This window comes from Ranitomeya imitator, chromosome 6 (genome assembly GCF_032444005.1).
Source record: "Ranitomeya imitator isolate aRanImi1 chromosome 6, aRanImi1.pri, whole genome shotgun sequence".
Taxonomy (NCBI): Eukaryota; Metazoa; Chordata; class Amphibia; order Anura; family Dendrobatidae; genus Ranitomeya; species Ranitomeya imitator.
In genome coordinates, this window is record NC_091287.1 from 2,972,906 (window position 1) to 2,985,816 (window position 12,911).

General features: G+C 53.2%; 1 protein-coding gene across 6 annotated transcripts in view; it reads left to right on the plus strand.

Moving 5' to 3' along the window:
- The first annotated feature begins 8,422 nt into the window (after positions 1-8,422).
- The window catches only part of LOC138641582 (uncharacterized), a 76,468-nt gene continuing 71,979 nt past the window's right edge, over positions 8,423-12,911 (plus strand). For 3 of the 6 annotated variants that reach the window (XR_011313914.1, XM_069729065.1, XM_069729066.1), the window contains exon 1: positions 8,423-8,540. Coding sequence is in view for 5 of the 6 variants with exons in the window: in XM_069729065.1 (XP_069585166.1) it covers positions 8,523-8,540 (18 nt within the window). In the remaining variant the exon portion in view is untranslated. The remainder of the gene's footprint in view (positions 8,541-12,911) is intronic. The other 3 variants (XM_069729070.1, XM_069729068.1, XM_069729069.1) reach the window with 1 other exon arrangement.

A 12,911-nucleotide genomic window follows, 5' to 3' on the forward strand; every position in this document is an offset into this window, starting at 1 on the left:
TATATGTTGCTTACATGTTGAATAATAATATTTAAATATATCTTAATATTCTAATAATTTAACTGAATCTTATTTTCTTAAACACAAAAGTTTTTTTTTTTCTCATACATACCATAAATCATGAGGCCTCAGTCAAACTGTGCAAACACATTCCACATTCCACATTCCACATTCTGGTCACTCTTACATCACATCTCATGTCAAATTCACTCAGCAGCTGCTCACATGTTCTCTCACCTGTCACATGTGACTCACATAGACGTTCACAATACATTTCACATACAAAGAATAAAAAACATGTATATTAACCCAAAATATTGTATCCTAATTATCAATCAATGCGCATTGTAATCTATTAAATTTAGTATTCTAATATTTCTTTGAATATTCCCCAAATATTATCTAACAGTATGTTTTAACCTATAGAAAGGACTCCTCCATTTACAAGAAACCCGAGTTGAATGTTCCAACGCTATTTCGGTACAGGAATCCATTTGAATGTATAGGCTGAGGAAAATTCCCAAAAATTAAAAAACAAGGCTATATGATATTTCTTAACTCACAGCTGTCACGTCATGCACCATGCAGTGGAAGGAAAAAAAAAACATAATGTTACAGAAAAACATGTAGTACACACATTTTTAGGTTGTTAGATATATTATTTATTTTGTTAGTGTTAAATATATATAAAAATCATGCAGTTAATATAACTTCCTGTGTGAATAAGACATAAATTCATGAAACAGGTATTTTTTTGTTCAATCCTCGCTTTGAAAGTAAAATTCTAAGGGAAATGAAAGATAAAGGTTATTTTCATATTTATTTCAAAACAAAATAATTTAGATATCTTATACATATGTATATACTTAATAAATGTATTTAATTGTAATTCTAAATATTTTTTACTGGAGTAAATTTTAATTATTTCGCTATATATATAAAAATGCAGTTAATATAATCTCTACTTATACAAATATGCTACAGTATTTACTGTATATTATATTAATATATGTAACTGCAGAATTATATTGAAATAGAATAATTACATGAATAAATAATACATTGTATAACTCATAATATACCAGTAATTACATTTTTTAGCCAATTACATTTAGCTGTCTGTCGATAATCTGCTGAAATGCTAAATTTAGTAAGGTCAGTTTTAACCCTATGGACTCTTTGAAGAGCTGCTGTGATAATGGAGTGTTCAGCTGAGCTCCCCCTGGGATACTCACCTGCTTCCGTCTGTCAGTCTCCGCCATCTTTAGAGACAGATCTGAGCCTTCAGATTTTAACCCTTTCAAAGGAATTTCTTTAATAGATTCCTGAATCGTTTCATAGGGTTTGTAGCAAATATGTAATTTTCTTCGTACTTCATAGATTTGATTTTGGATCAGGTTTGAAGATTTTGATTTTGGCTTTTGATAAGATTGAATTCTGACTGGTTTCAAAAACTTAGTAAAATGTGTTTTCCTTTCAAGATTCTCGTGTTTTCTAGAAAAATCAAGGGATTTTGCGCATTCGTATAAAGAATTTTTCTGTGTAGCAATTATACGAGATACAGGATTTAAGAATTTAAACTTGTTTACAAAACAATTTATCATGGATTGTTGATTCAAATTCGTACAGACCAATTTATAAATCCTTTCAAAAATGGCCATAAAAGTAAATGTACATTCTTCCCGGCCAATCTTCAATTTTAGAAGAATATCAAGATCTGGATAATTTTCTTTCAATCCACAGAAAATCAAAATTCTTAATCTTTCTACATCAGTCATATTTTCATACTCCTCATTCTGCATTTCTAATGAATATCTTCTCATAAAAGTTACTGGCAGCCAAATTTTAAACAAATTATTTTTCTCCTGATTAGTCAAATCAAACTTATCAGCAAAACTTTCAAATATCTCTGAATTTCTGCACACATGGATTTTGTCATCATATGCAGGAATGATTTTGCATAATTTTAGCAGAATTTTCCTAGATTTAAGTTGGAGTTGGGCCTCTGAGTCGTCTATTTTTAGTGGCTCTTGTACATCTGTCCCTCGTAGATCATCTTTGTCAATTGTCATGTCTCCTTCACTTCCTCCATCTTGTTTTTCATTTTGTGTCACAAAGTCAATGTCACTTTGGGTGGTCATCGTCATTACAGATACGTGTGTCACATCTTTCTCACTCTTCTCATTACAGTCAATCTTGGGAACATCATTAGTTTCCTTAGAAATTCTTTCTACACTGTCTTTTTTGGACTTCTCTGTCACAAACTCGTTAAATACATAAACCATATGTAAAATATTTTTAAGTTGCTCTTTTTCTTTTTTCTTAGACATTAGCTTACAATCTAAATTCAAATTCGCAGTTCTGCATTCTGAAAATAAATTAGACCAAAATATTTCTAAGCTAGATCCGTACAAACTTACAAAGTCTATCTGACTTGATTTAGCATATGAATTTATCAAATCCATTTGTCTTACCTTGAAATCTCAGCTTGTAGTTCCTTTGCTTTTACAACGCTGGGCTCCGGACTTCAGCACGGCTATTTTTAGCACGTCTGTTCTTCAGCACTACCAGTGCTTGCTGTCAATCCGTACAACACCTGTTAGTCTCCGTCATTCGTAGGTTCTTGTGAGATCTTTGTGACTTGAAATTTTGAAGTGGAATTCCTGAATACTTGCACAATCTAGCGGAACTCTTCTGTCTTCCCCCGTGTGCAAGAAGAAGGAAATTCACGCAAAAATAGCACAAAAAATCAAAACTGGCTGGCTCACCAAATGTTAAAAATCGTTATTGCGCAAAAATATCTAATCAAGACTTAACCAGGTGCGTTATTCTTAAAAGAAAAATGTCATGATATTCTGACGAAAGTGTAGTGGTTTATTGAGTCATCCACCATCGCAGCAAAAACATAAAAGGTAGATGAAACAATTACAAACAGAGTGTCCATGTGTAGATATCAGCGCTTCTCCTGTTACTCATCTTTCCAGGGTCCTGAATGGTAGAAGTCATCTGTCTGTGTGTGAAAGTCTGAAGTCATCATGGCATGGAGTAGCTAACAGCTGTTGTTCCTCGTGTCTTGTCCCATGTCCATGGAGAATGATGGTGAAGGAAGGGAGGTGACCGTCCCACGTGACAAAAAGCCCCCCACCCCCTCCTAAGAGACGTTTATATATGCTCAACACTGATCACGTGTTCCCTGTATATGGCGTTAACTTATACTCTGAGCTACATACACAGAAATAGCTTTGGATAATGTCAGCAAGAAACCATGTGCTCGGTACAGAATAAAAATAAGAATAATTAATATTTAACAATATCCCACCACAGGGGTCCGGCCCCCGGAGCAGCAGCATCTACCCCCCATATCCCACCACAGGGGTCCGGCCCCCGGAGCAGCAGCATGTACCCCCATATCCCACCACAGGGGTCCGGCCCCCGGAGCAGCAGCAGCATGTACCCCCCATATCCCACCACAGGGGTCCGGCCCCCGGAGCAGCAGCATGTACCCCCCATATCCCACCACAGGGGTCCGGCCCCCGGAGCAGCAGCATGTACCCCCCATATCCCACCACAGGGGTCCGGCCCCCGCAGCAGGAGCAGCATGTACCCCCCATATCCTCCCACAGGGGTCCGGCCCCCGGAGCAGCAGCATGTACCCCCCATATCCCCCCACAGGGGTCCGGCCCCCGGAGCAGCAGCATGTACCCCCATATCCCACCACAGGGGTCCGGCCCCAGAGCAGAAGCATGTACCCCCATATCCCACCACAGGGGTCCGGCCCCCGGAGCAGCAGCATGTACCCCCATATCCCACCACAGGGGTCCGGCCCCCGGAGCAGCAGCATGTACCCCCCATATCCCACCACAGGGGTCCGGCCCCAGAGCAGCAGCATGTACCCCCATATCCCACCACAGGGGTCCGGCCCCCGGAGCAGCAGCATGTACCCCCCATATCCCACCACAGGGGTCCGGCCCCCGGAGCAGCAGCATGTACCCCCCATATCCCACCACAGGGGTCCGGCCCCCCGAGCAGCAGCATGTACCCCCATATCCCACCACAGGGGTCCGGCCCCCGGAGCAGCAGCATGTACCCCCCATATCCCCCCACAGGGGTCCGGCCTCCCTAATAGCAGCAGCAGCATGTACCCCCCATATCCCACCACAGGGGTCCGGCCCCCGGAGCAGCAGCATGTACCCCCCATATCCCACCACAGGGGTCCGGCCCCCGGAGCAGCAGCATGTACCCCCCATATCCCACCACAGGGGTCCGGCCCCCGGAGCAGCAGCATGTACCCCCATATCCCACCACAGGGGTCCGGCCCCCGGAGCAGCAGCAGCATGTACCCCCCATATCCCACCACAGGGGTCCGGCCCCCGGAGCAGCAGCATGTACCCCCATATCCCACCACAGGGGTCCGGCCCCCGGAGCAGCAGCATGTACCCCCATATCCCACCACAGGGGTCCGGCCCCCGGAGCAGCAGCATGTACCCCCCATATCCCACCACAGGGGTCCGGCCCCCGGAGCAGCAGCATGTACCCCCATATCCCACCACAGGGGTCCGGCCCACGGAGCAGCAGCAGCATGTACCCCCATATCCCACCACAGGGGTCCGGCCCCCGGAGCAGCAGCATGTACCCCCCATATCCCACCACAGGGGTCCGGCCCACGGAGCAGCAGCAGCATGTACCCCCCATATCCCACCACAGGGGTCCGGCCCCCGGAGCAGCAGCATGTACCCCCCATATCCCACCACAGGGGTCCGGCCCCCGGAGCAGCAGCATGTACCCCCCATATCCCACCACAGGGGTCCGGCCCCCGGAGCAGCAGCATGTACCCCCATATCCCACCACAGGGGTCCGGCCCCCGGAGCAGCAGCATGTACCCCCATATCCCACCACAGGGGTCCGGCCCCCGGAGCAGCAGCATGTACCCCCATATCCCACCACAGGGGTCCGGCCCCCAGAGCAGCAGCATGTACCCCCCATATCCCACCACAGGGGTCCGGCCCCCGGAGCAGCAGCATGTACCCCCATATCCCACCACAGGGGTCCGGCCCACGGAGCAGCAGCAGCATGTACCCCCATATCCCACCACAGGGGTCCGGCCCCCGGAGCAGCAGCATGTACCCCCCATATCCCACCACAGGGGTCCGGCCCACGGAGCAGCAGCAGCATGTACCCCCCATATCCCACCACAGGGGTCCGGCCCCCGGAGCAGCAGCATGTACCCCCCATATCCCACCACAGGGGTCCGGCCCCCGGAGCAGCAGCATGTACCCCCATATCCCACCACAGGGGTCCGGCCCCCGGAGCAGCAGCATGTACCCCCCATATCCCACCACAGGGGTCCGGCCCCAGAGCAGCAGCATGTACCCCCATATCCCACCACAGGGGTCCGGCCCCCGGAGCAGCAGCATGTACCCCCCATATCCCACCACAGGGGTCCGGCCCCCGGAGCAGCAGCATGTACCCCCCATATCCCACCACAGGGGTCCGGCCCCCCGAGCAGCAGCATGTACCCCCATATCCCACCACAGGGGTCCGGCCCCCGGAGCAGCAGCATGTACCCCCCATATCCCCCCACAGGGGTCCGGCCTCCCTAATAGCAGCAGCAGCATGTACCCCCCATATCCCACCACAGGGGTCCGGCCCCCGGAGCAGCAGCATGTACCCCCCATATCCCACCACAGGGGTCCGGCCCCCGGAGCAGCAGCATGTACCCCCCATATCCCACCACAGGGGTCCGGCCCCCGGAGCAGCAGCATGTACCCCCATATCCCACCACAGGGGTCCGGCCCCCGGAGCAGCAGCAGCATGTACCCCCCATATCCCACCACAGGGGTCCGGCCCCCGGAGCAGCAGCATGTACCCCCATATCCCACCACAGGGGTCCGGCCCCCGGAGCAGCAGCATGTACCCCCATATCCCACCACAGGGGTCCGGCCCCCGGAGCAGCAGCATGTACCCCCCATATCCCACCACAGGGGTCCGGCCCCCGGAGCAGCAGCATGTACCCCCATATCCCACCACAGGGGTCCGGCCCACGGAGCAGCAGCAGCATGTACCCCCATATCCCACCACAGGGGTCCAGCCCCCGGAGCAGCAGCATGTACCCCCCATATCCCACCACAGGGGTCCGGCCCACGGAGCAGCAGCAGCATGTACCCCCCATATCCCACCACAGGGGTCCGGCCCCCGGAGCAGCAGCATGTACCCCCCATATCCCACCACAGGGGTCCGGCCCCCGGAGCAGCAGCATGTACCCCCCATATCCCACCACAGGGGTCCGGCCCCCGGAGCAGCAGCATGTACCCCCATATCCCACCACAGGGGTCCGGCCCCCGGAGCAGCAGCATGTACCCCCATATCCCACCACAGGGGTCCGGCCCCCGGAGCAGCAGCATGTACCCCCATATCCCACCACAGGGGTCCGGGCCCCCGAGCAGCAGCAGCATGTACCCCCCATATCCCACCACAGGGGTCCGGCCCCCAGAGCAGCAGCATGTACCCCCCATATCCCACCACAGGGGTCCGGGCCCCCGAGCAGCAGCAGCATGTACCCCCATATCCCACCACAGGGGTCCGGCCCCCGGAGCAGCAGCATGTACCCCCATATCCCACCACAGGGGTCCGGCCCATGGAGCAGCAGCAGCATGTACCCCCATATCCCACCACAGGGGTCCAGCCCCCGGAGCAGCAGCATGTACCCCCATATCCCACCACAGGGGTCCGGCCCACGGAGCAGCAGCAGCATGTACCCCCATATCCCACCACAGGGGTCCGGCCCCCGGAGCAGCAGCATGTACCCCCCATATCCCACCACAGGGGTCCGGCCCCCGGAGCAGCAGCATGTACCCCCCATATCCCACCACAGGGGTCCGGCCCCCGGAGCAGCAGCATGTACCCCCCATATCCCACCACAGGGGTCCGGCCCCCGGAGCAGCAGCAGCATGTACCCCCCATATCCCACCACAGGGGTCCGGCCCCCGGAGCAGCAGCATGTACCCCCCATATCCCACCACAGGGGTCCGGCCCCCGGAGCAGCAGCATGTACCCCCCATATCCCACCACAGGGGTCCGGCCCCCGGAGCAGCAGCATGTACCCCCCATATCCCACCACAGGGGTCCGGCCCCCGGAGCAGCAGCATGTACCCCCCATATCCCACCACAGGGGTCCGGCCCCCGGAGCAGCAGCATGTACCCCCCATATCCCACCACAGGGGTCCGACCCCCGGAGTAGCAGCATGTACCCCCCATATCCCCCCACAGGGGTCCGGCCCCCGGAGCAGCAGCATGTACCCCCCATATCCCACCACAGGGGTCCGGCCCCCGGAGCAGCAGCATGTACCCCCCATATCCCACCACAGGGGTCCGGCCCCCGGAGCAGCAGCAGCATGTACCCCCCATATCCCACCACAGGGGTCCGGCCCCCGGAGCAGCAGCATGTACCCCCATATCCCACCACAGGGGTCCGGCCCCCGGAGCAGCAGCAGCATGTACCCCCCATATCCCACCACAGGGGTCCGGCCCCTGGAGCAGCAGCATGTACCCCCCATATCCCACCACAGGGGTCCGGCGCCCGGAGCAGCAGCAGCATGTACCCCCCATATCCCACCACAGGGGTCCGGCCCCCGGAGCAGCAGCATGTACCCCCCATTTCCCACCACAGGGGTCCGGCCCCCCGAGCAGCAGCAGCATGTACCCCCCATATCCCACCACAGGGGTCCGGCCCCCGGAGCAGCAGCATGTACCCCCCATTTCCCACCACAGGGGTCCGGCCCCCCGAGCAGCAGCAGCATGTACCCCCATATCCCACCACAGGGGTCCGGCCCCCGGAGCAGCAGCATGTACCCCCCATATCCCACCACAGGGGTCCGGCCCCCGGAGCAGCAGCATGTACCCCCCATATCCCACCACAGGGGTCCGGCCCCCGGAGCAGCAGCATGTACCCCCCATATCCCACCACAGGGGTCCGGCCCCCGGAGCAGCAGCAGCATGTACCCCCCATATCCCACCACAGGGGTCCGGCCCCCGGAGCAGCAGCATGTACCCCCCATATCCCACCACAGGGGTCCGGCCCCCGGAGCAGCAGCATGTACCCCCCATATCCCACCACAGGGGTCCGGCCCCCGGAGCAGCAGCATGTACCCCCCATATCCCACCACAGGGGTCCGGCCCCCGGAGCAGCAGCAGCATGTACCCCCCATATCCCACCACAGGGGTCCGGCCCCCGGAGCAGCAGCAGCATGTACCCCCCATATCCCACCACAGGGGTCCGGCCCCCGGAGCAGCAGCAGCATGTACCCCCCATATCCCACCACAGGGGTCCGGCCCCCGGAGCAGCATGTACTGCGGACTCCTCCGCGCGCTACCGCTGAACTAGAGACCACGCCCATGATGTCACCTCAGAACACGCCCCCGCGATAGGACACGCCCCCGGAGATGACGTCACACCGGGAAGGAGCCCACGCAGTGTGGAATGTCCCCGGCACTTGTGCGGCTGATTGACGCCTCCAGGGGGCAGAATGGAGCCGGCGGGGCAGGTACGGTACAGAAGGGGACAGCGCCGGTGTATGGGGGGCGGGATAGAGCGCTATAGCGAGCTCACCTCACTGACAAGATCCCATACGTGTTATTAAAGGAGACTGCAAATACATGTCTATAGTGACGTCACCAGACTGCAGAGACCCCATATATAGAGCAGAGACCCCCCATATATAGAGAGCAGAGACCCCCCATATATAGAGAGAGCAGAGACCCCCCATATATAGAGAGCAGAGACCCCCCATATATAGAGAGAGCAGAGACCCCCCATATATAGAGAGAGCAGAGACCCCCATATATAGAGAGCAGAGACCCCCCATATATAGAGAGCAGAGACCCCCCATATATAGAGAGAGCAGAGACCCCCCACATATAGAGAGCAGAGACCCCCCATATATAGAGAGCAGAGACCCCCCATATATAGAGAGCAGAGACCCCCCATATATAGAGAGCAGAGACCCCCCATATATAGAGAGCAGAGACCCCCCATATATAGAGAGCAGAGACCCCCCATATATAGAGAGCAGAGACCCCCCATATATAGAGAGAGCAGAGACCCCCCATATATAGAGAGAGCAGAGACCCCCCACATATAGAGAGCAGAGACCCCCCACATATAGAGAGCAGAGACCCCCCATATATAGAGAGAGCAGAGACCCCCCACATATAGAGAGCAGAGACCCCCCACATATAGAGAGCAGAGACCCCCCACATATAGAGAGCAGAGACCCCCCATATATAGAGAGAGCAGAGACCCCCATATATAGAGAGAGCAGAGACCCCCCATATATAGAGAGAGCAGAGACCCCCCATATATAGAGAGCAGAGACCCCCCATATATAGAGAGAGCAGAGACCCCCCATATATAGAGAGCAGAGACCCCCCATATATAGAGAGCAGAGACCCCCCATATATAGAGAGCAGAGACCCCCCATATATAGAGAGAGCAGAGACCCCCCATATATAGAGAGAGCAGAGACCCCCCATATATAGAGAGCAGAGACCCCCCATATATAGAGAGCAGAGACCCCCCATATATAGAGAGCAGAGACCCCCCATATATAGAGAGCAGAGACCCCCCATATATAGAGAGCAGAGACCCCCCATATATAGAGAGCAGAGACCCCCCATATATAGAGAGAGCAGAGACCCCCCATATATAGAGAGCAGAGACCCCCATATATAGAGAGAGCAGAGACCCCCCATATATAGAGAGCAGAGACCCCCCATATATAGAGAGAGCAGAGACCCCCCATATATAGAGAGCAGAGACCCCCCATATATAGAGAGCAGAGACCCCCATATATAGAGAGAGCAGAGACCCCCCATATATAGAGAGCAGAGACCCCCCATATATAGAGAGCAGAGACCCCCCATATATAGAGAGCAGAGACCCCCCATATATAGAGAGCAGAGACCCCCCCATATATAGAGAGCAGAGACCCCCCATATATAGAGAGCAGAGACCCCCCATATATAGAGAGCAGAGACCCCCCATATATAGAGAGCAGAGACCCCCCATATATAGAGAGCAGAGACCCCCCATATATAGAGAGCAGAGACCCCCCCATATATAGAGAGCAGAGACCCCCCATATATAGAGAGCAGAGACCCCCCATATATAGAGAGCAGAGACCCCCCATATATAGAGAGAGCAGAGACCCCCCATATATAGAGAGAGCAGAGACCCCCCATATATAGAGAGCAGAGACCCCCCATATATAGAGAGCAGAGACCCCCCATATATAGAGAGCAGAGACCCCCCATATATAGAGCAGAGACCCCCCATATATAGAGCAGAGACCCCCCATATATAGAGCAGAGACCCCCCATATATATAGAGCAGAGACCCCCCATATAGAGAGCAGAGACCCCCCATATAGAGAGCAGAGACCCCCCATATAGAGAGAGCAGAGACCCCCCATATATAGAGAGAGCAGAGACCCCCCATATATAGAGAGCAGAGACCCCCCATATATAGAGAGCAGAGACCCCCCATATATAGAGAGCAGAGACCCCCATATATAGAGAGCAGAGACCCCCCATATATACAGAGCAGAGACCCCCCATATATAGAGAGAGCAGAGACCCCCCCATATATAGAGAGAGCAGAGACCCCCCATATATAGAGAGAGCAGAGACCCCCCATATATAGAGAGAGCAGAGACCCCCCCATATATAGAGAGAGCAGAGACCCCCCCATATATAGAGAGAGCAGAGACCCCCCCATATATAGAGAGAGCAGAGACCCCCCATATATAGAGAGCAGAGACCCCCCATATATACAGAGCAGAGACCGCCCATATATAGAGAGAGCAGAGACTCCCCATATATAGAGAGCAGAGACCCCCCCATATATAGAGAGCAGAGACCGCCCATATATAGAGAGAGCAGAGACCCCCCATATATAGAGAGCAGAGACCCCCCATATATACAGAGCAGAGACCGCCCATATATAGAGAGAGCAGAGACCCCCCATATATAGAGAGCAGAGACCCCCCATATATACAGAGCAGAGACCGCCCATATATAGAGAGAGCAGAGACCCCCCCATATATAGAGAGCAGAGACCCCCCCATATATAGAGAGCAGAGACCCCCCATATATACAGAGCAGAGACCGCCCATATATAGAGAGAGCAGAGACCCCCCATATATAGAGAGCAGAGACTCCCATATATAGAGAGCAGAGACCCCCCCATATATAGAGAGAGCAGAGACCCCCCATATAGAGAGAGCAGAGACCCCCCATATAGAGAGAGCAGAGACCCCCCATATATAGAGAGCAGAGACCCCCCATATATAGAGAGCAGAGACCCCCCCATATATAGAGAGCAGAGACCCCCATATATACAGAGCAGAGACCCCCCATATATAGAGAGAGCAGAGACCCACCATATATTGAGAGCAGAGACCCCCATATATGCAGAGCAGAGACCCCCCATATATAGAGAGAGCAGAGACCCCCATATAGAGAGCAGAGACCCCCCATATATAGAGAGCAGAGACCCCCCATATATAGAGAGCAGAGACCCCCCATATATAGAGAGCAGAGACCCCCCATATATAGAGAGCAGAGACCCCCCATATATAGAGAGCAGAGACCCCCCATATATAGAGAGCAGAGACCCCCCATATATAGAGCAGAGACCCCCCATATATAGAGCAGAGACCCCCCATATATAGAGCAGAGACCCCCCATATATAGAGCAGAGACCCCCCATATATAGAGCAGAGACCCCCCATATATATAGAGCAGAGACCCCCCATATATAGAGAGCAGAGACCCCCCATATATAGAGAGCAGAGACCCCCCATATATAGAGAGCAGAGACCCCCCATATATAGAGAGCAGAGACCCCCCATATATAGAGAGCAGAGACCCCCCATATATAGAGAGCAGAGACCCCCCATATATAGAGAGCAGAGACCCCCCATATATAGAGAGCAGAGACCCCCCATATATAGAGAGCAGAGACCCCCCATATATAGAGAGCAGAGACCCCCCATATATAGAGAGCAGAGACCCCCCATATATAGAGAGCAGAGACCCCCCATATATAGAGAGCAGAGACCCCCCATATATAGAGAGCAGAGACCCCCCATATATAGAGAGCAGAGACCCCCCATATATAGAGAGCAGAGACCCCCCATATATAGAGAGCAGAGACCCCCCATATATAGAGAGCAGAGACCCCCCATATATAGAGAGCAGAGACCCCCCATATATAGAGAGCAGAGACCCCCCATATATAGAGAGCAGAGACCCCCCATATATAGAGAGCAGAGACCCCCCATATATAGAGAGCAGAGACCCCCCATATATAGAGAGCAGAGACCCCCCATATATAGAGAGCAGAGACCCCCCATATATAGAGAGAGCAGAGACCCCCCATATATAGAGAGAGCAGAGACCCCCCATATAAAGAGAGAGCAGAGACCCCCATATATAGAGCAGAGACCCCCCATATATAGAGAGCAGAGACCCCCCATATATAGAGAGCAGAGACCCCCCATATATAGAGCAGAGACCCCCCATATATAGAGAGCAGAGACCCCCCATATATAGAGAGCAGAGACCCCCCATATATAGAGAGCAGAGACCCCCCATATATAGAGAGCAGAGACCCCCCATATATAGAGAGCAGAGACCCCCCATATATAGAGAGCAGAGACCCCCCATATATAGAGAGCAGAGACCCCCCATATATAGAGAGCAGAGACCCCCCATATATAGAGAGCAGAGACCCCCCATATATAGAGAGCAGAGACCCCCCATATATAGAGAGCAGAGACCCCCCATATATAGAGAGCAGAGACCCCCATATATAGAGCAGAGACCCCCCATATATAGAGAGCAGAGACCCCCCA